Source organism: Manacus vitellinus, unplaced genomic scaffold (assembly GCF_001715985.3).
Source record: "Manacus vitellinus isolate BGI_N305 unplaced genomic scaffold, ASM171598v3 scaffold_4_pilon, whole genome shotgun sequence".
Lineage (NCBI taxonomy): Eukaryota > Metazoa > Chordata > Aves > Passeriformes > Pipridae > Manacus > Manacus vitellinus.
This window is the reverse complement of record NW_021940604.1, coordinates 850,730-873,935: the sequence shown is the minus strand read 5'-3', so window position 1 is coordinate 873,935 and position 23,206 is coordinate 850,730. Positions and strand designations below refer to the sequence as shown.

The following is a 23,206-nucleotide window of genomic DNA, read 5'->3' as shown; positions in this document are numbered from 1 at the left end:
GTTTCTTTATGGGTAATTCTGATTGAAATGAGTCATTACCCAGAATTAGCACATATAGAAAAATCTCATTTCTAGGAGTGTTAAGCTATTCCATTAGCACTGAAAGGTATCAGCCCTTTTTATATAAATGACATCTGGATATTTTAGCAAATTTGACAGTATGTAGTCCAAAAGAATAATCATCAGCTATTGCTTTTGGATACTATAAACACAGGCCTAGTCAAATGATTTTATAAAGCAAACAATTCAAACAATTTCTTTCACAGCTCTCATTGTAAATATGTAAGATATTTATCTTTAATTGTATTTAAAAAAAAAAATTAAAAAATCTCTGGTCTAGCCAAAACAAAGAACTTTAAGTTTGGAAAATGTTTATAAGGGCAGATGTTGCTGTCTGGAACAACCCTTGAGTCCTTGAAGAAGTAAAAGGACCCAAGGGCTTAAGGGCCAAAGACATCTGCAGGTTAAGTCTGGAAAACTACTCAGTTTGTTATTAATCTGTGAATCTGTAATTAAATCTCAGGTTAACAGCATGCCACTAACAGATGCCTTTTGTAGGCAGTTAAACAATTTGAAACATTGTATATGTGTAGCACTCATGCAATAAAAAAATGGAAATACCAAGACACAAATTAGCTCTTCCCTGAAGGCCAATTCAAAAAACAAAGTCAAAAAAATCCAGCTTAAGTTTGGTGCCTGGTCTTTTAGCATTTTGTTTTTCATCCTGGAGTGAATTTGAAAGGGGAACAAGGAAACACACTGTAAAAAGTAATTTTCTCTCAGTAAACCTTCATCCTCCATTTTTCAAAGTTTAAATAAAGATTAAAGTACTTCATCAGCTCAAAGAATTATCTACACTAAGTTTTCAATATAATAATCAAGTGAAATGGGAAAAACAGGAAATGTTATTGAAAGAAAAGTTTTCTGCTTATTAGGTGCATTTTAAATATGAACAGATTAAACAACTGACTTCTAACTGAAGTTAGGAAGCAAAGGTAATAGATTTGTGGTCAGTCTGAAAAAAAAATCCCAAACTAATCAGTAACTATAAAAAATTTTCTGACACTATTAAGTCTCTTATTCTAAATTACCAATACCATTTAAGTCAAGCAACTCACTTGATCTACTGCTCTATTTGCAAGTGATATGTTTATTCAGTCACAATACAGAACTCTGTAAAATAAAAATAACTGCAGGAGGAACTCCCAGTTATTATTTGATGGACTCACCAATTTTTCATCAGTAATGACGAGGAGTCCGACTAACAGAAATGTCACAATATTTAACAGTAATATTCAAATCTCAAAGTATAAGTAGTCAGCACATAAATGATAAATGGTTCTATGTACTCTATTCTCTCCTTCTGGCTCCCCTAAAACCAAAAAAAAGTAAAGTATCCACAAAAAATAGGAGAACTGGTATGTAATCCTCTGAGAGGAAAAAAAGCAAAAAGCTATGAATTTGGCACTGATTAAGTGAGCAAACATAGCCAAGATAACATATAAATCTACAAGTAACAGCTCTCTTTGGCAAAGCCAGGTATAAGAATTTTTATCACTATTCGAGAAATACTTTCACTCTTTTTATCTTCAAATAGGGAGAAAGGAAATAAATTTTCTAACCAACCTCATGGAGCTTAGAAATTCTGATTTGTAATTCTATGTATAACTCCAAACTAAAGCACACGTTCAACTAGACACACTGAAGTGAACCACACCATGCACTGCACTACTGCGTTAGCTCCAGAGTAGTCCTGAAATGCCTTTGCTGAAGGAATGTAAAGAGACACATTGTAGGGCATGGAGGAGCTGATGGAAATCATGTCTTTCCCCAGGTTTTACTACATACGGGAGATGAGAATAGTGAATGCCTCTAAGAAAATGAGAAACAAACTCATGACTCAAAAGGACAACCAAATAAAAGCCTACTGCTTGTAGGTCATGCAGGCTGACACAGGGCAGGGCAGAGTTCCACATCAAGCAGAAGAAACAAGTGACTGGGGGCTCAGAAAGGACTGACCAAAACCACAGGGGACTGCTGAAGTGGACTTTCTCATGCTTTCTGAGGCTCAGTTCTCTCTCTAGAAATAGCAGATGTGTATTTAAATGAACCCACAAATTCTCACTGTAAGCATTCCAAAACATTCTTGAGGAAAACACAATCCCCTGGGGAAATACACCTTTGTTGCCAGGATGAGGGCAGGTGGACTACATAACACCAGTCCTCAGAATTCATATATGGCAGGAGCTGCACCTGCTGGAAGCAAACAAGGACACTGCTGACCCTCTGAAATCAGACAGGCTTTAGGGCTGAGATCAGAACAACCTCTACTCAATAGAGGACTGAGGACAGGGAGCTCAGTCAGCATTATGGCCTGCAAATAACTAAGTGTAAAATAAACAACAAAACTGTCCGTACCTGTGGCAGAAATAGAATCTGGTATAAATGGCAAACAATCTGGGAAATTTGGAACATTTACAGCAGGAACACAGCTAAAGCAGTGTATCTAGCTCTCTACTCGCATATACATTTCTTGAAAACCTTTCAAAGTGTGTTTGGTAGTATAAAAGCAGTGTACCTTTTGTTCAGCGTATCTGAGCAGGATAGCATAAGAAATATGTCATTGCAAGCAACTGCACTTTTTCACTACTGAGTCAAAAATATCAAAATACGTAACCTTTTATTAAATAACTTTTTAAGGCTTTATCATTTTTCTATTATTATGAGCACTTGCTCAAGAAAGTAACTCAGAAAAAAATATACAAGAGTCCTATAAGCCTACCATTTTTGATGAGTCACGTGTGCAAAAATTACCAATTTTGTCTCCATGATGCATACTTTGTTAATACTATTTATATTCCTGGGGTACACACTGTGACTAAAAACTTTTTACTTACCTATCATACACGTTGAGCAGCCAGTTAAGACACATGTCTACACAGAGAGGAACATTCACCATATCTTTGTGTTTCTCTTCAAGTCCACTGTAGATAGTAGTGAGACAGCTGATCACATCCTGGACACCAATCAGCTGGTCATTTTGACTTAACTTCTGTTGTTTGAAAACTTCACTTGTTGTGTTCAGGTCCAAAAGGTCCACTAACAACAGGTGATTAAAAAAAAAAAAAAGAAAAAGGAAAAAAAAGAAAAAAGGTATGAATATAGAAGCCTGAGCATAGCATTGACAATACTTATTCATGTGCACTTGTTCGTGCACATTGTAGCAAACACTGCTGAAAATTAGCTAAGTACCTTTCGCTCAGTAACATTATAGTGACAAACCATTCTCTGTGACAAGTCAACAGCATTCAGTACTATATATTTAAAAATAGAATAAGAATACCATAATGACACTGCACATCTCACAACAGCATTAAAATACCTGCTGAAGTAGTCTGTGTAAGTAGAGTATCCTAACCTCAGTGCACACACAGAGTCCACTAGGTTTACATGATTCTTCATATTGACCATAAAGCAGAATCCCATAAAATGATTATCAGTTTTGATTAAATTTAAAGCAAAACAAATTCCCAGGTAGCAATGTTCTCTTAAATGCAGTAACAATGTACTGAGGCCTGATTAACTGAACAGCAGCTGCTAAATTAGGGCTTAAAAGAAAGCAGGGAGAGGGACACAGGGAGATTATTTATTGCAGTTTTCCAGAACACTAAATACTATGCTTTCATGAAAAACGTTTTGATCTCCTTTATTACAAGATTCTTTGTACCAGCAGTTGGTGACGCTATGGATATCTTACAGATAAAAAGGATTTTGCTCCAAAACCACCCAAATGTCATTGTGAAAATCTGGGGTTTGCGTGGTGAAAATAAAGCAAGTGGAAGAGAGTAAACATATATAGTATAATCCTCAGTGACGTTTTTTTACACAGGAAAGGATTTTAGTGAAAAAAATACTTGCAATGTATGCTTGGCACAGTTTAAACAACATGAAGTTGAAGTATATTTCAAGCTCATACTGAGCAGTTTCTGAAGAGTTAGTAACACATTTGCACTATAAATGCCATCTTTCAAAGGAAAAAAACCTCAACATGACACTTGTGTTGTGAATTGCTCTACACCAATAGTCATAGAACAAATCACAGAATCACAAAATTACTTGGATTGAAAGGGACCTTAAATATCATCTAGTTCCAACCCCCCTGCTATGGGCAGGGATGCCACCCACTAGACCAGGTTGCTCAAAGCCCCATCCAACAAGGCCTTGAACACTTCCAGGGATGGAGCATCCACACCTTCTCTGGGCAACCTGTTCCAGGGCCTCATCACCTTCTGTCATCTAATTTAAATGTCTTCTCTCTTAGTTTAAAACTGTTTCCCCTTGTCTCATCACTACCTGTTCATGTAAAAAGTCACTCTCCCTCTTTTCTTATAAGCCCCCTTTAGGTACTGGAAGGTTGCTATAAGTCTCCCTGGAGCCATCTTCTCTCTCCAGCTAAATCACCTCAGCTCTCTCAGTCTGTCCTCATAGGAGAGGTACTCCATCCCCCAGTCATCTTCAGGGTCTTCCTCTGGACCCACTCCAACAAGTCCATATCTTTCTGTGCTGAGAACAGTACTCTAAGCGTGGTATCATGAGAGCAGAGCAGAGCGGGATAATAACAGTGTTAAATAAGAACCACACAAGGGCAGCCCATGCAAATTGGGTAAGTCTAGCTTGGGATGGAAAACAAGTAAGTACTTCACCGTAAAATGAGAAACAGTACCTCACAGCCCTTGCTCTTCCTCCCCTGCACTAATACCAGTACATTCTCTTCTAACTTTACAGTATCAGATTTACAGGGGGTTTACATTTGTTTGCTTTTCTTTTTTGTTTGGTTGGTTGTGGTTTTTTTAAGCCCATCTCTTGGGTTTGCAAATAAATGCCAGTCATATATTTATCAAAGAGGCAGACTGGTAATTGCAGGAAAACACCTTACCACTAGTTTGACCTGAGGTAGATAAAGTATTTGGCAGTACACTCCCTGCAGCATAATCTTCTACAATAGCTGGAAATATACTGGAAAAGGCACACAGGCATGTTTAAAAACAAAACGAGCCTACACACAGGTCAAAATGTAACCTTGACTACTTTTTGAAGCAGTGGAGGGAGAAGGGTGAAATGACGTGCAAAACTATGATCTGCTATCCAATCACATAAATATTGAACTCAGGAGATAGCCACTTATCATGTTTTTCCTTCATGACCTATACAGGGGGAAAAAAACCTAACAAAACTTTTGCAACCAGTTTGCTGGGTTTGGTTTTGTTTTAGCTTTGTTTTGCTGTGGTAGCTTTTTTTGTTTTGTTTGCTTTTTTTTTTGTTTGGTTGGGTTTTTTTGTGTTTTCTGGTTATTTTCCAACCTGTTTGTATAAGGTACTTAATGGTTGGCTGAAAGCAGGCAAGCAGCTTCACAAACAGACTGACAGCACCCAAAAGCTGCCCTTTTTAAAGCCAGTGAACACTTGGAAACCTTTGGAATGCCAGAAAGTTGTAGCCTTTGGGTTTGGCTTAACATAACCATCCTTGCACTGAAAACAGCAGTTCAACAGACACTAAGCCTGCTATCTTCACATCTTGATCTGCTAGCATTAAGGTCTCACATTCACATTTCTGCCAAAGGATTCCAGAGAGAGTTGGGAAAGGTATTTTCAGTATTTTCATACTAAAAAAAAGAAAACTCTGCTGCTATACTAATGCAAATTAAGCTAAAGTTACACTTTTGGATGACACCATCCACGGAAAACAACCAGAGGAAATTATTTCCACCCCTGCTCATTTCAGCACTCACCTGGCTAAATAACCTTTGGGTACAGGCAGTTATCCTGTCATGCCACTTCTGGCATGATGCCCACGCAGTTTTCAGTGCATTTGTGCAGCACCATTCTACAACTGCTGGAATATGCTGAATGACCAATCCTGCTTTTAATCAACAAATGGGCACAAGGGCCACTTCTTTCCTTTCTGCAGCAAGGAGACCTTCCCAAAGAAAAACTATTAGCAGAAACCATGTAATTCAGCACTGTTAAAGCAGATGTGAGTGACTGATTCAGTAGCAAGTAACTACATGCAGCTGCTAATGGCAAATTTGAGGCTGCTTTAATCCCACAGAAGATAGTCAGGCACTACTGTGGAGATTTTGTATTAAAAAGATCTTGTAAATGACAGCTGAAATGTAAATTTCCTGCAAAGAGACTGCACTGAAGGAAGTGTTCACAGCTCTCCCTCTTTTAGTCCCATGTGCCTAAATGTTCCATTTCTTCAACTTGTGTGGTTGATATTCCCATTAGCATTCTTAAATTTTAAATCACCTAGAGGAACTCAGTGTCAGAATTCTGAATATACATGGTGATTTTGTTCCTTTTTTGCCTTTCAGTAATACACTTCAGTACCTGGGGCACTATAATTTCTTGAAAATGAGCTAAAGTATGCTGGACAATAAAATATTATAGTCAGGACCTGGTGCTGCGTAGCCGCCCAGTACAACTGCAACACAGGACTCTCTCTGGCCCCATTCTTCTGCTACAGTGGGAAGGCACTGTCAGTACATCTGGCCCATATAATCAGAGACAGAGAGGCTAAGAATTTGTTCTTTTCACCTTCCTTATATACCTGCACAATAAAAACATGTAGATGCATGCACACGTTTGTCTCTGTAGGAATCTACCTGTCAAAAACCAAGATGAAACATAACTACTTTCCTATTTTAAAAAGGGAATGAGGAAAATGAGAGCAAATACCTTCACCAGAAACATGTTTTTTTGACACTTACCAAGAAGACAGATATGGCCTTAGCAAAGTTTTCTAAAGTACAGTTCTCAAATTACATACTCCCAAACCTGCTTGTATAGCACTAACATTGCTATACATTATCAGTCTCCACTGCAAGGTCAATATCTATCGGGTGCCAGTAGGACTGTGCATCCAGTTCCAGCTGTGCCCTTGGAGTTCCCACCCAAAAGGCCTTTGCCATTATACACACACACTGAGGCTGTGACAGCAATTTGTCTTATTTTACAGTGATGTCTATTTGTGGTGATTTGTTTTGACGTTTCCTTTGCCTTAGCACATAAGCCCTTCTGAAGCACTCTGCATCCAAACACCTTTAAAATGCATCCACAGTTAAAAATACAAGAAATACAATGGAAGAATAAAGTAACTCAGACTAAAGAAAGAATGGCAGTGGCACAGAAGATTACTCTTTCCCTTCCTCAGAACAAAACCGCTAACAAATAAAAGTTAAGAAATTCTAGATAGTGCTGAACCAGTCTCCCCTTCCTTAGAGAGGAGGTGCTAGCACATCTGCGTTTTTGCTATCTCAGCCATTTATGGGACAGAATCAGGCTAAAAATCATCACAGTCAAAGGGAATTTGACATATTCTCTAGCAAGAAATAATCTGTTATGTGAACAATGACAAAAGGAACAGCACCAATTATATTTTTGAAGGCGGTTTTAAAGTTGCGCCAGATCATAATGAGTTCCTGTTCAGAAACAGAAAATTCATCTAGCATTTAGCTTTGTGGACAATCTGCAACGTCTTCCTTAAAAACTCACAATATTGTGTTTTCACAAATTACACCGATCCTTTGTCGGGTATGTGTGTATACTAAAGACAAAGTTTTTTTAGCTGTTGTCTCTTCCCACAAAGCATAGAGATGAAGTAAACAAACAGCTTCACAGATAAGGCAGATTGGATCTGTAGAAATGACAAGTTTTACTCCTGGTTCTTTCAAACCAGCATATTCTCTTTACTTCTTACTACTTCCTTCTGTCCTCCTCTTTCACCTCCCTTCCCTGAAACTTGAGATGATAGGAGGGCACTTCTGAAAACCGTGAATGAGGAGAGCTAACCATGGCACTTACTACAGAAATTGATACATTTTTTAATAAAAGTAAGAGCAGAAAGTATGGCCCTCTTCAAAGCCTATAGAAGTAATGAAAGCAAAATCTGGTCTATACAGGTCACTAGACAATCTGTATGCCTGTCAGAAATAAGCAACATGATTAGCATCTGTCATGTTCAATCTGTTTTTTCACACTCTTCCCTGAGGAGTAGCACACACAAGGAGAATTTTATCTTGCTTTCTGATTTCCTGCTTTGCTTTTTGTTTTCAGGTACATGCTGATGAATACTTTATACTCTGCACATTGATAAGTGGAAAGCTCATAATGGACTTTAGTCTTGCTGGGAGATGAAACTATAGTTTTGGATTGGACCACATCTCTTGCACAAAGAAGTGTAGGCTATGCCAAAGAAATAGTTTTTATTTCAATACCAACAGACAATTTTCCAAAGAACAGGTTCTGTTTTTTTCCCAGATATAAAACCTTGAATCTAAGATCTTGAACTTGATTAGAAATTCTGTGAGAAGCCAGAACAGCATATGAAGAAGGGGCGAGAGGTACTCATAAGAGCCTGTGCTGTGCACAGATATGTTCTAGTTTTCTGGAGTAGCCAGTTACCATCTCAGGCACAGTTTCATTTAGCACGATGCATATCAGAAGATCAGACTGCTGTCTTCTAGGGAGGAAAGGAAACTAACCACCTGGAGGTTGGGTAGGGATCCCTCTTTCCACAACTCCTTTCATGCTTGCACCTTTAGGATGGCTTTGCACTTCTTGTGTTCCTACTCAAAATGTAGTACTGTACACCCTTCAGGGCTGAAAAGTCCTTCCACAGCAAGGACCCCTAATTTATAACAAGAAAATTTGCTAATGTCATTCACTACCTTTATACCCTCTGTTGCCAAGACCTTCTAAAAGGTCTAAAATCCACAACCTTCACACTCATTCACATCCCATATCTCCTTCCAAAATTTTCCAGTTTCCTTTTGCTTTTTCTACTTCACCCTATTTTCCCTCTGGTAGATGTGTGTTCTTATGTATTTCCTTTTCCATATAAAGTCCTAATAGTTTTTAAAATTCAGTTTGCTTTGCACAGGAGATTCAGACAAGAGCACAGAACCTCAGTGGAACATGCTGTATGACTTGGAGAAGTTCCAAGTCCAGAGACCAGCAGATCTCCTGACCTCTCACTTCTGAGGCTGCTAAACTTTGAATGAACGTGGTAGTCATGCAACCTGCTGGTGAATTAAAACATAGTTGTGATATAATATGAAATGCTTTTTAAAATATAGAACAGAAAATTGGAGATACAAACGTCAACTTTGGAAATGAAGTCACTGAGCCTACTCAGTAGACACCTATCCTTTCCTACTGACAAAATATATGTGTACTTTAGAGCAGACTGAGGCTGAATTATTAGATTGCTTGGGAACAGGGACAAATGCCAGTAGGCTTGGGCAGAATATCCAACGAGCATATTAAATGCATTGTTATTTCCCATTTAAATTTAAGATCATTACCCATATCCCACATGCACATATACACATCCTATTATTGACATTAATAATAGTAGTTTATTCTGTCCTGGTAGCTTTTTGTGATTAAAACATACAGCAATACTGACTGTATTGTTGAGCAGCCTGAACATCTTTTTAATTGAAGTTTGCACAGCATGGAACAGAACTCTCTAAAATATAACAAAATACCTGAGTTTATGTCACAGGTCAGGACTTTAGCTCACATCATTCCACGTCAGTTTGTATCAGCTCATATCAGGAACCGTATGAAATACTCAATAGGTCCAAAATCTATTTCCCTATCACTTCTCAAAGCATTCTTAGTAGGCATACCATTTCAACTTACCCGCTGCACCTCCTTCTTTATTACTTTATTTCATTTACTTGCAATAATGACACCTACTATTGGCAATTCTTTTTGCCATTTTGTTGGTTGATAGTGTGCCAGGGATGAAATCTGGTCCACTGTTAAACATTAATGTTGTTAGACTGAAGATGACCCTCCCTTCTCCAAGTACTATAGAGAAACAATTTGTCTCAAAGGCCAAACTCACAGCACAGTGCCTTCTGCAGTCTCCGGATTTTGATGGCTGTACGGTAGGCAGAGAAGCGTACGTTGTTCAAATCAGCTGAAACAGCAGAACAGAAATATGAGAGGCCCTAAATATAGAGTCTATAATTTTCCTTTACATATAAATCTTCACATTTTGGAAGAAGTCTGTTATCCCTTGTCTTCTCTGCAATGAATTAATAGGATATATCAGAGCAAATTAAAAAACCTGACAAGTTGGGATCTCAGTCCAATCCATCTGCAGGGAAAGCCTTCTGACTCTGACAGTCCAGGACCTTAAGAGATTGGCACCCCAGAAATCCTAGAAACACTAGCTTGAAACACGCTAGAAACACTGACTTGGCACATATAAATCATACACATACAATAGAGTTTTACATACATGTTATGCACTGGTTCATAGTTTCTGGACAATTGCTCAAATACAGTATGTTTTGCAAATAATTTACAATTCCATCAGATAACATACAGGAAACAGAGGGCAGCAAATGTCGCAGTAACAGAAAAAAAATGCCTTTTTAAGCCATAATTTCTATGCCATTACTTTGTAAGCAGTGTTTCAAAAGGAACAGTCAGACAGCTGTAAGATTTATTTTAGAAACTGGTACAGTAACGTTTTTTCCTCACTTAATAGTATTTTTAGCCTTTCTCTCCTAAGAATGGGAGATTTCACAGTAAATGCTGATGCTATCAGGGCACATCAAACTAATTGTATCATAATACAGTTTAGCCTTTACCAAAAGCATAGCTGCTCTGATTTATTACAAAAATTAGTTCCTTGCAGCCCAGCATCCTGGCTTAAACACACAGACAGCCTATATCATTGGACAATTCCTTTTGAAGTTAAAAGAAAAGAAACAAGGTACTGCCTTAAAGCATACAGAGTATATTGTTCAGAATTAATATTAGCAAAGACAATATGTATGGCATGACCAAGGCAGTAGGTTTCATGCAGAGTGTGTCTCACTGCAAAGTGGGAAATGCTGTTACACACAATTCATGACAACTCAAACATGGTCATTATACAAAGGAGTTTTTACTCATGGAATAAAAATCACATAATATTTTATTTTAAGAAATGCACTCACCCAAGGACTGGAACAGATCAGTCATTTTAGGATGATCCCAACAAGTTGTCTGTGTCTCATGACTACAAAGGAACAAAGTAATCAGAGTTTCAGGAAACACACTCACACTTACAAAGAATAAAACCCAAAGATATTCTGATTTTCTGCATATAAGCGGCAAGAAATCCCTCAGCACTAATTAAAACACATAATCTGTGTCATTCACTTCCTCGACTTTCTAATCAGAAAGTTAGACAGGCCATAGCCCACCCATATTTAATAATATTTACTTTCGATTCTAACTAAGACTATAACCATTGAACTCTGATCCTGCAGCTAAGAGGTAAGCTAATAAGGTAAAATGCAAAAATTTCCTGAGGCTGTAAAAACAATAAACATACTTGTAAAAACAATTAAAAAATAAAAAGTATTGAGATTTTATTTCAATCTTCATTGTATATCTGAGTACATGTATCAGAACACATACAATAATTTTAAGCTTTATCTGTATGTATTATCAAACCATTTAGGTTGGAGAGGACCTTTAAAATCATGGGAGTCAAATGGAAAGCCTAATTGCTGTTCACACAACCAATCAATAAGTATCTTCATTTATGGGGTGCACTCTACACTACTGTTCACAGAACAGAGATACAACAGGCAGCATCCCTTTACCTACTGTTTAGTGATGCTGTTTCAATTTATCAAGGTTTCAAGTATGCAGCCGTAGGGGTCAAAACACGTATTATGTCCACGGAAATCTCCAGTTCCCTTCTGTGAGTCACATTTTACTTGTATTTATCAATATTAACTGCTGGAATGATTGCACATTTTTACTCACAAATATTAGATTTGAATTAGATTTGCAAGATAATTAATCAGAGAAGTCATGTTAAAAAGATCACAGAATTATCTTTAAAAGTTAATGAAAATGAAATTATGCTAGGTTAGCAAATTTAACAGTAATGAGTAGAGAATGCCATGTATTTCACCTTTGTTTCTATATGAAAATTGTTAATGTGCACACTTCTTTTTCCACGTAGAGGGAGGGATACTCTGTTATAAATAATGACTTTAAATACCATTAAATGTAGTGAACTGTATTATCATTTGGTATATATAAGTGGCTGTACCTCAGTGAGTGCACAATAATTTATCATCAGCGTTTATTTTTTAATTGAGAAACCAACCAAGAATGAACCGTTTTATGCTAGGTGGTACAAAAAAAATGGGATAGAAGGTCTTTGCTCTGAAAAGCTGCAGAGACAGGACAAGGTACCATAAAGGGGAGGCAGGCTCCTAACAAAGGAAGTGCTGAGGGTCCTTCTTTAGATTACCCTCTGATACATTAGTAGAAAGTGCATGAAATACGGCTCTACACAGGGGATACAATCTTCATTTTAGAGTCCATGCACCAGTGTGACCCTTCTAGCTTTCAATCTAGCCTAAGTCTTCAGGGACAGCTTTTCCCTGTCATCAGGTTTCACACTCTGCCATGGATCTCATTTGTCTATCTGGCATCATCACAACTTTGTGAGGTGTACTTCATGGAAGTTCATAGACAAAATTACATATTTTCTATTAATACAGTAGGTATAAATCTTCTTTTCCTTCTTTGTGATTATTCCCTAGTAGATAACTGAAAGGAAGGAGAAGCCCTGCACATGATTATATTTAAACAAGAGAGATTTATACAACAACCAAAACAACTTCTGCTAGACCTTGATTGACTTTGAAATGCTATAGCAAACAGTCCCCAATTCAGAAGAACATTAAAGAACATATTTACATCTGAACACATTTTTCCTGAACAGAAACTTTCATTTTATTTCAGTGTGATATCATCATCACATGAACTGCATTCATGTTTCACATTCAAGCCTCTGATATACTGCACTCCAAAGCTAATGCATGCCAGTATCTAAATCATTGGTTTGCACTTTCTAGATAGACACTTTTAAAACAGTACTATGTTTATCCTTGTCCAGAAAAGTCATTTCAAAAACAAATTGCTTGACAATCATTTTCCTGGAAAAGGCACACCAATAAATCATCATGAAGCCAGCAACAAGAAAGGGATGTATCTAGGTTTGGTGCTTTGCCAAGGTAAAGGCAACTGACTACAGCATTCTCAAAAACCCTGGTGTCAAAGGACTACAGTATATTAGAAAGAAGAACATATACAGTTTCAGTAAACAGGAAGAGAAAATATAATGGTTCAAACAGGCCAACTTATTTAATAACCTCAAAAGTACTCCTGAAGCTGACAAATGCCTGCACTATCATGTTAAGAGGGATGTCATAATTATCATGTTGCCAATTAGGATTGATTTCTGCTGACAAAACCCATTGCAACTGCCCACAAAAATGGAACCAATATGCAATCAATTTAAAAATGCCTGTTTTAAGGACATTGCTTCAACTCAACTTTCCTAAGAACCCCCCTCCAAAAGTCAAACCCCAAAACAAAACAAAAAACTCAAAATGCCAAAAAACTGGTAATTTTGCTATCAACATAATAACTGAAAAGGATTTCCTAGGATTTTCTGAGGAAAAAAAAGTCTTAAACACCTTCAAACTTTTATGTTAAAAGTAAAGGAGGTGGTAGGACTGTGACAGAAGTTGTACATATACGTATACATAAAAATACATTTCTCTCTATTTTAAATGTTGAAATACTAGTGCAAGCACTGAATATAAACAACATGCAATGCAGCTGAACCAAATCCTGTTTACTGCCTTAGAATCTATGATGTCAAAATTAGTCATGATTATAAAGACTTTGTTGAATTGCAGCCTTTAGTTCTGAGTTCCCTATTTTCTAGTATTGAAAATACAGTTCCATGAACAAATCTATTTCCAACTAGTGGGGTGCTGTAAGAATCTCACCTGGGAAGTGTAGCAGAAGCGCAAAGTTTTTTTTGCTAGGTCCAGAGACCTCGTTCTTTTTTTTTAATTTTTTTTATTAAAAAAAAAAAGGAAGAAAAAAATAGTTAAATACTTGGATAAATTCTCACTCTTTTCTTATTATCCCTCTGGAAATACACTCCATTACACATTCATAATGCTTAATTAGGATGTGGATATAGTTAATTGCAATTTAGATTACATCTTCTAAGTAATTTATAAACCAAAATGCAATGAATTAGAACTTATTTTACTAATCAAACTTTACCCCTTAAATCAAGTTTCCAAGATTTAAGAACAAACAACAGTTTCATTATTGAAATTGTATACTTTAAATATAAAGTGTCAGTACAACTTTATCTGAAAGACTAAAATCACTTTAAAAGTGACAACATGCCACGCAAAAAAACCCTGTTTAGTTTTTTCTTCTGTTTTTTTTTTGCTTAACATGAAGCAGAAAAAGCAAAGGAGAAATCCAAAACCTTTATATCCTGCCCTATCATCTCGTTTCTCAATTTAATGCAGTAAATACCTGAATAGCTAAATTTTCCCTTTACGGAACACGAAACTTATTCCTAATAAAATAATAAACATAAAACATTTTTATGTTTCTATTTTATTTGCAAGAGAAATACATTTGTGCCAGACTGTGTACAGATTAATGGATTTTTAAAACTTATCACTTAGTTTCTTTCTATGCCATGCAGATTGTGTGAGAAAGGAGGCCCAGTGAACATCATCTGATGAAACTGAAAAAAAGGCAAGAGAGAATCCCTTCCCCCTGACTTGTCCACAATTACCTTAAAGTCAGTACTATCTAACAGATGCTAAATGACTACAGAGGGTGAACATGACTGTGCCAGCTTAATCCAAAAACACCTATCAAGAAAGCATTGGTAACAGCTGAGCAATTCTGTACATAGATCCAGTAGAGAAGAGGAATGGGTTCAGAGAGAGTGAATCACCAGCTCAACAGTCTGTCCAAGGAGGTCAAAGGAGGTAGCAGCTTCACTGTTGCGGGCAGTGCTGCTACCATCACTGAATATATTCTATGGGTAGGTTTCACTTAGATACCAAAGCCAGACTACTCTGGACAGAGCCAAGCTAAAAAGATGCAATTGTAAATTTATAAATAAGAGCTATAAAAAACTCATCTCACTGAACTTCTGAAAAGATTCAAAACAGGCATTTAACCAAGAGCAGACAAATGTTGTGAGTCTTTCCTCTCTATTACAACTACCCTGCCAGGCCACAGTGATGCTTGAGTCAAGAATCACCTTCTCTTGCAAGTACACTACTAATGTCAAGAATTACTTGTAGAGTGAGGTGATGTTTCCTTTGACTGAAAGTGAACAACAGTTGGGCTCATTATTCATCTTGTTTGTAGATGGCACCTAAAAAAAAAGGAATTTTTCAAGGTCTACAGGAACCCAGGTCACCAGATTTCATTCTGCACAGTGGATGGCATAAGAAGGTATTTCTGCTATCACAGAAGTGAGCTGGTCTACAGGGCAGTAACACAACTGGTACAAACATATTACACACTACCATCCACATGGTTTAGTCAGGGAAGAATTTAAAGCGTTTCACTAAGAAGCACTGGTTTTTTGTTAGTATCAAAAGACTGAGTTATTCAGAGCAAGTGTCTTCTAGGTCTCTTCTGACAAACTTATGGACCCCAATGTAAGCCATGCAGCAAAACATGCACCCATAAATATATTACCTGAGGAAACAGTGTAATTTAAAAAGTCTAAAGGCATTTGTGTAAATTTTACTAAATAAAAAACATGATAACCATAAAATACTTCAAATTACAAAACCCTCACATACTAATGGAGTGCTCTAAAGTTTACATGACAAACATTTGCCCTTACTATCCGTTTCTTATTCATCATGTTTGGTGGCAGCTTTCTAATTATAATTGGCAAAGGTATTCTATTTTAAAAACACTTCCTGGTTGTAAATAAAAAGCTGGGGAACTGTGAGTATGTCACTTAACTTATGTTCTCTAGAAATAAAAGAACAGTCCTGTTGAAGTGAAAGGATTAGGTTGTACATCTCCAGGTGTTTCAAGATGCCCATGGAGTTGTGAAAAAAATTCCATTTGTTCTTTTTCAGCTTTTTTCTACCAGAAAGAAAACTAGAAACAGGTCTGTAGGTCTTTTTTTATCATTTCTTAACATGGGCAAGGCCTGTGTTGATAATCGCTGGCAAACACCACAAGAAACAGTACTCTGGCATGATGTTAAGTTCCTTTCTGTTCCTGTAGTCATTTGCACAAAACACTACCTTAAATCAGGATCTTTACTAATCACTAATGATTTGACAGCACTCAACTCTGACTTTGCTGCCCTTGTCAAAATCCAAAGGGTATAACATCTTCACTTCATAAATATGTCAGTGTTTTATCTAGATATTGTATATTTTATTTTTTTCTTTTTAAACCCATTAGAAAAATACTGTTTTGTGGTGAAAAAAAAATTGGCATAATGCATCCCCATGGTATTGCATCTTAGAGGTTGGTAGAACAATTTATATGCAGATATTTTGAAATCACTCCAGAGAAAATGTGCTACTGCATTTCTTTAATTGAAAACAAAGACCAGCACAGGAACTGGTAATTGAAGAAACTCTCAAAACCTCAAACCTGTATTACCTCTTTCTGCAAATCAGATTTTATTTTCCCTTCTAAGGGAAATACTTCCCAATACTTGAAAAAATGGGATTATGCATATAACTAGAATAAGGAAAAAAAATAAGGCTTTTCTGTTCCATTAATTGTCCCCATCTTCCCCATACAGGCATAAACCAAACATCAGGAAAGACTTTCTAAAGAGCATTAAAAAATGGAGAAGTAGAAAACATTTTATTCCTGTACCCCATAAAGTTAAACATGATATAGAAGGTGATAACATGGAATTTCTAACATGTTCGTTATGTCAGCCTCTTTGCAGGATTACAGAAAAGTAAGCACGGCAACTATGGTGTTTGATATGGATCAATTTAATGGCTACATCAAGAAATTGCTCTCTCTATGTAATGTCCTGCATGAGATTAAACTTACTGTGACCTCTTCTGTATCACCCTTTTGTTTCTTCTGCACAGTACAAATATCTAATAACTTACAGCACTGAAAGGTACACTGCTGAAGAACACTTAAATTACAGTTAAAAGAATAAGAATGAGAAACACCAGGGTAATTATGTTTTCTGCACATTCATCATGTTTTCCTCAAGGATGTTTAATTATTATACATAGTGTCTCCTTTATTACTCTGTTTATCTTTAGAATATTTTTATTGAAACGCTATGTAATATAGGCTTTTTTTTTTTCATTTACTATTATGGAGGCCAAGGATGTCTCATTTGTATGATAGAAATAGTTATAAATCAACAACAGTAGAAAATTCTCCTTATTAAATCTCAAACCTTTACAAACCAATCTATGAAATATGTATTCAATGGCAAGCTTGCCAAACCTTTTGCCCAAACTTCACACTTTCATTACCTAAAGTGCATTATTAAGTACTGTTCCTGCTGTGTTGTATTCCCCTCCATATGCTCATTAGTCCCATTCTCTTTTATAAATTATGAAAGACTATAGCTTTTTTTTCCCAGCAGCATCAAGATTTTACAGTTAAGGTTTTCACTGAATTTTACTGTGACAGAAGACACAGACTACAGATACAAAATATTTTATCAACTGCCATTAAGAGAAAAAAAAAATCAAACGGGAGGCAAAAGGATTAAATAAAATTACATCAACAGAGGCAGCACTACTTCGCAACTTTGACTTACACAGTAAGACAATTCAAGAGAAGAAAAGAGAGAGGCTAAATCATGTGTGTAAGTTCAGTTCACCATATTCACCATAGCCCAGGACACATGCAAGTTGATAAACCTGAGACCAATGAATTAGAAATCCTTCTTCCAGCTAAGCAGAATAGTTGCTCCTTTCCAAAATGCCCCAAACCCAGACTGCCTCTGTCTGAACACATAGGGCAGAGAAGGTTGTAAACTGGCTTTTTGATCTTTCACATGCTTCATTACCTGATTAAATACAACCCAAGGAAGGGGAGACATGCCAACTGTTAGTAAATGGGGTGGGGAGAACAAACCGGACTCCCAAGTCACGATGGTGTGCTGTCACAAAGACCTCTTTCAGAGAGACGCTTCTCTTTAATCACTTAAATGCAAGCTACCTCTGGTGTTAGAAAACAAACAGAAAAAATGCTGCTTATCTGAAAATACAGACATCTTGCATCATTTTGACATTCTCCTTACAGATTCATTGCTACCTAAATTACTCCCTCCTGCCTTCTAAGGTGCAATTCCCTAATTTTTCTAAAATTAATTCTCTGTGTGCAATAAAATTACAGAGTGTAGTTTGTTCTTTTGTTGTTTTTTTTCAAATACCTTAACAGAGGTGCAACTACACCATCATCTGCAATTATGTCACTTTCCGAATATTTTACATTTCTCATTTAATGACACTCACAATATGCAATCAAAATGAAGAAAATATATGAATTATGGTTGTCTAAGAAAATTATGTGTTCGTATTTAGAAGTGGTCTGATTTCAATTTGCCTTTATTTCACTTCCAAATTTTTAAAACTTCTCATTTTTCAGCCACATTGGATCATACTTTTATTATCTTTGGTCTGCTGTTTTTATCTTCTTTATACCATAAAATGAACAAGTGGTATCTTAAACCTTCCCTCTAAATATACAAGTCTTGCTGTAAATACAACAAATATAGTTGTTCTCAAATGACAGTTATTAAGATTCATCATAACTGTTCCTTCTACTTATGCTGTGCTTTACATCAAAGGCGAGTCTTTGCAAGGGGTTAGTACAATTAAAAAAAAAAAAGAAAATTAAGTCAATCTTTCCCTCTTTCCTAGCATTCCTTTCTATATAAACATCCATCATTAAATCCTGTTGCCTATTCTCTTAAATTGTCTCACTCATGTAATCACTAATCACACAGTCAGCATGTTTTTTTCTGTCAGTATTGTTTTTCTCTCTTCTTTAAACTGTGTTTGAAATTAAGGAACACAAAAAGATTGAAAAGGGTATTTAAAGCCAAGAATACTCTCCAGTCTGATCATAACAAAGCAAATGAAATTCGGAATCAGTTCTTTTCTGCTTTATCTTCCACAACTCTCTGATTTATCTAGCTGCTTCTGAAAACGATGTTTAGATCAGTAAGGAATAAAAAATGTAGGAAACTGCCAAGGTCACTCTGCTTTTCAGACTGTGAAGCTACTGAAATTCAGTATTCATCCTCAAGTTTTTTAAAATAAATAAATCCTACCAGTTACACATACCATCATTCTCTTTCAAGACACAAGAATCATTGCTTCAGCAGCATATATCATGTTGCAAGTAGGGAAAGATTACTGGAAAAGTCTTCCTTGAGATGCAGTAGTTAGTCCTGCTGACTTCATTAAGGCCATCTTGCAAATTAAACAGCGGTCTCTGCTACTATAAAGACCTCGCCCCTCAGAGAACGTGCCCTACACTTCTGCTCCCTTACCAAACTTCCTGTGCAAGACCATTAAAACAATTTCTGAGGGATGCTGGGGTTTCTTTCTCAGCCCCAACTGGCTTCATCCCCCAGTCTAGCTCTAGGGCGGCCAACACACCAGAGGAAGCCCACAGCACAAGTGGATACTTGGCCACCAACTGGTGAGCTTGCAGGACTGCACCTAGGGCACACAACTGGAAAGACTTACTTTCTTCTCAACTAGCAATGATAAAAAAAAGATTTCTCAAAAACTGAACTTTGGCTGAGGTGGGATAAGAGAGATGCTCGGAAACTCAAAAGAATGTATTAAATATGAAAAAAGGATACACACATGAAATATGCAAGTTTAAAATATCTGCCTTGTTCAGCACAGATGAGAAGCTTTAATATTAGTCTGTTCCATCTGTTCCCATCTCTGTTCCCCAACTCTGAATGTACCAACGAGCTCCGCAAAACCCTCTGGGTCCAACTCACACCTGATAAACCCTCCCAACTCCAGCTATCAGCTCTGATAGAGCAGGAAAGTGAATTGCCATCTTTCAATGTCCAGTAAGGACATACCCACAAGAAAAAAATCACAGGCTTAGGGTAGTTTTCCTCTTGCTTTCTGAAGCTTGCTACTTCAGCATTTTCCTTGAATTACTGCTGTAGGTGTGATCACTTTAATACACTTCTGTCTGAGTCTTGGTAGTGAGTGAGCCTTTGCATCCTTTTGCCCTCTCCTCTTCCACTCAGGACGAAGCCAGGAACCTCTTCTCTAGTGTGTCATAGTTTTTCTTGCCTCCTGCAAAACTTTTCAGGAGAAGCACAAATGCTTTCACAGAGAATTCATGGATCTTCACAGCAGGTTTTTGCTTTTTCTAGTTACCTACTCGGACCCTTTAAAGAAATTAATCTTCATATGACAGTTTAAAAATAACCATCACACCTCAAGAGTCATAACAGGTTTGACTGACACGAATTGACTGTTACCTGCTTTTCAAAGCTCTCAAGTACTCATAAATTGTTTGAAGCACAAAATGTGGTTCTCAGATCTCAGATTTATGAGCAATATGCAATAGTAAAAAAACCTCACTTGTGTTCTTTAGAATGAACTATCTTCAAGTCCAACTCACAGTCATTCTACCTTAAAAAACCTACCCTTTTCCCAAACTCAAACTGATAACATTTTAACAGATTTCCTTCAGCCTAAAATGAACTGCTTGGGTCTCCCTTACTATACACTGCACCTTCTTAAAATTTCATTTACCTCTCTGGCAAAGCGCTATCCTCCTCTCAAAGCTGCAATCTTTGATCTTTAAAGTACTGGCAAACAGTACATAAATAAATGATGATAGATTAAGAAAAGCGAAGTTATGGACTGCTCTGAGTAAAACACATCAAAATCTCCTTACCTCCATAACTAAGTATTCTTTATTATTTTCAAAATAAGTATCTCGACCATTCCTCTTGGTAATCAAGGTATTTGTACAATTTTTGTAAATATTTATGAAAATGCATAATTTGCCTTAAAATCAAGCACCATAAGAACTTCCATAAAGTAAAGAAAAGGACAGAAGGACAGTCAACACATGTATATTTCCAAATAAATATGGTACGCAAAGATGAATGGGCTCAACAGATATTAGTCACCACTGTTTTGCTGTAGGTTATAAACTTTGCATTTTTAAATACATTACTTATTCAGCTTTTTTTCCCTTTACAGTTTACACTCTGGATGAGCCACACACATAAGAACAAGTCTAGTTTGAATACTGATTACGTATTATATTGAAATGTCCCTGCTGTTTCCTACCTGTTTGAGTGAGGTTTTAATTTGGGTTTGTCATTGATTTCTATTTACATATTTCTAAATTATATAGCATGTAAAGCAATAAACACGACTATATAATATATGCAGCAGAACAGTAAGTAGAGAAACTCCTGGTAACATTTCTAGCTACTACTTAGTCCCTATGTTCATCTGCCAGGTTATGGCGATAAGACTCTCTGGTAGGGTTAAGGAAAAAAGAATAAAAGGCAAACTTACTTGATATAATAGGGCACTTTGTTATGTGAAACAGATCTCTGCCATGGAAACTGTACTGAGGCTGAGGAAATAAAGACAAGGTAGTTATGAGAAAGCACGTGTCAAATTTAAAAATCTAACTATCTTTTATTTATTTTATAATTATATGGTTATAACAAATGGAAACAAAATTTCCCAGACTATTTTCAGTAATTAGAAAATTAGCAAAAGAAAACTATGACAATCTATCAAGATGATTCCAGACATCTATTTGAAGCCACACTGGAAATAAAACAAATGTGGTGATTCTACTTCAAAGGATAATAAATTCTAAGCAAGCAAGCTATCCATTCAGGGAAAATGTAGACACTGGTTTTCCTACCTCTATGGAATTATTATCAGTTTATGCTTTGAAAATAAATTATTCCACTACTATAATTAATGCTCTGCAACAGGACAAAAAAGAAGAAATATCAATCTTATTTTTATTAGTTACAACCCTTATATAAGGGTTCCTATTTGCAACTCAAATTAATATTGATTACTTAGATATCATCCATAACATCAAGAAGCCTTCTGCACACTGAGTTGAAAAAGGCATGAAGTCAAACATGACACTACAACTATGCTTATCTAAAGATCCCAAGAGATAAAAGGTTAAAAAGTGTTCAGGTCAACAGGACTGCTGGTGGACAACTTATAAGCAGCTGCTTACTGAAAAAAACCACAGGTACACATACCTACCAGAAATTACCAGACTAGTACCTGGGTAATTAGGGTTTATCATGGAAAAAACTCACTTCTCTAGATTCACTATAGAACCAGAGATGGAAAGAACAGGTAGGAATAAATGATCATCACAATTGAATGAATTTATATTGCACGCATATGGCAACACTTCTGAGACAGAGTGCCTACTCATGGGTGCTAACACCCCTGTTTCAAAACTTGCTAAAATGAGACACAGCTTTGATCCACATTGCATCTCAAGTAATTAAACTCTCAATTAATGCAATTTTCTGCAAGCATGGCCCACTTTAGAGCCCATCCCTCTTTGGAAAAAAACATCCATTTGGCAGTAACAAGCTGTGTAAGTCCCATAGGCTGTTGCAGCTACAGAGAGAGGCAGGTCTCACCCTGCTACTAGCTGACTGCTTCCCAAGAGGTTTAATGGCTGTGACCTCACACAAAATTTCATGGTTTACAATTTAAGAAACATTCACGTACTGAAAACACAGATTAACTGAGAAGAATATTTGGGAAACTACAGGAATAAAGTAAACCACATTATTTACTGGAAAAAATAAGAGAAAATTCCATCTCAATATTTAAAGAAGAGAATAACATTTGCAATTAAGAGGTAGGCAGTTACCTGGTAAAGAAAAAAAAAACTAATAAAGGTTAAATGCTCAAACAGAGGTAGCTAACTGAAAAATAATCCTTAAGCATTCATAATTCTGGGGGGAAAAAAAAATCAACAAGATAGGTGAAGGTGGCAATCAGCTTTAGAGTTTCTTTCTCTAGTGTTGCCATTTCACACCTATGGTGGTTCCTGTACTACTATACTAATTATGTCAGCTAGAAAATTGCTCAACTACAATTTATATGCTAAAACAGATATTCTTCAACAACACAAATATGGAATAAAAAGTGTAATCAATTAAATTACTAATTACTATGGACCGAGTCATGCTCTACCTGTTTGGAAACAACCTTTGTAAAACATTGCCAGTTCTCTGCTGCATGAAGCTCTGGAAAATG

General features: G+C 36.5%; 1 protein-coding gene across 4 annotated transcripts in view; it reads right to left on the bottom strand.

The window, feature by feature from the left end:
* Positions 1 to 23,206, bottom strand: part of UTRN (utrophin) — a 366,848-nt gene that overhangs the window by 54,578 nt on the left and 289,064 nt on the right. For all 4 annotated transcript variants that reach the window (XM_029962891.1, XM_029962892.1, XM_018078025.2 and 1 more), the window contains 4 exons: positions 21,467 to 21,527; positions 11,021 to 11,082; positions 9,916 to 9,990; positions 2,898 to 3,099 (listed from right to left, as the gene is read on the bottom strand). In XM_029962891.1, the coding sequence (XP_029818751.1) occupies positions 2,898 to 3,099; positions 9,916 to 9,990; positions 11,021 to 11,082; positions 21,467 to 21,527 (400 nt within the window). The remainder of the gene's footprint in view (positions 1 to 2,897; positions 3,100 to 9,915; positions 9,991 to 11,020; positions 11,083 to 21,466; positions 21,528 to 23,206) is intronic.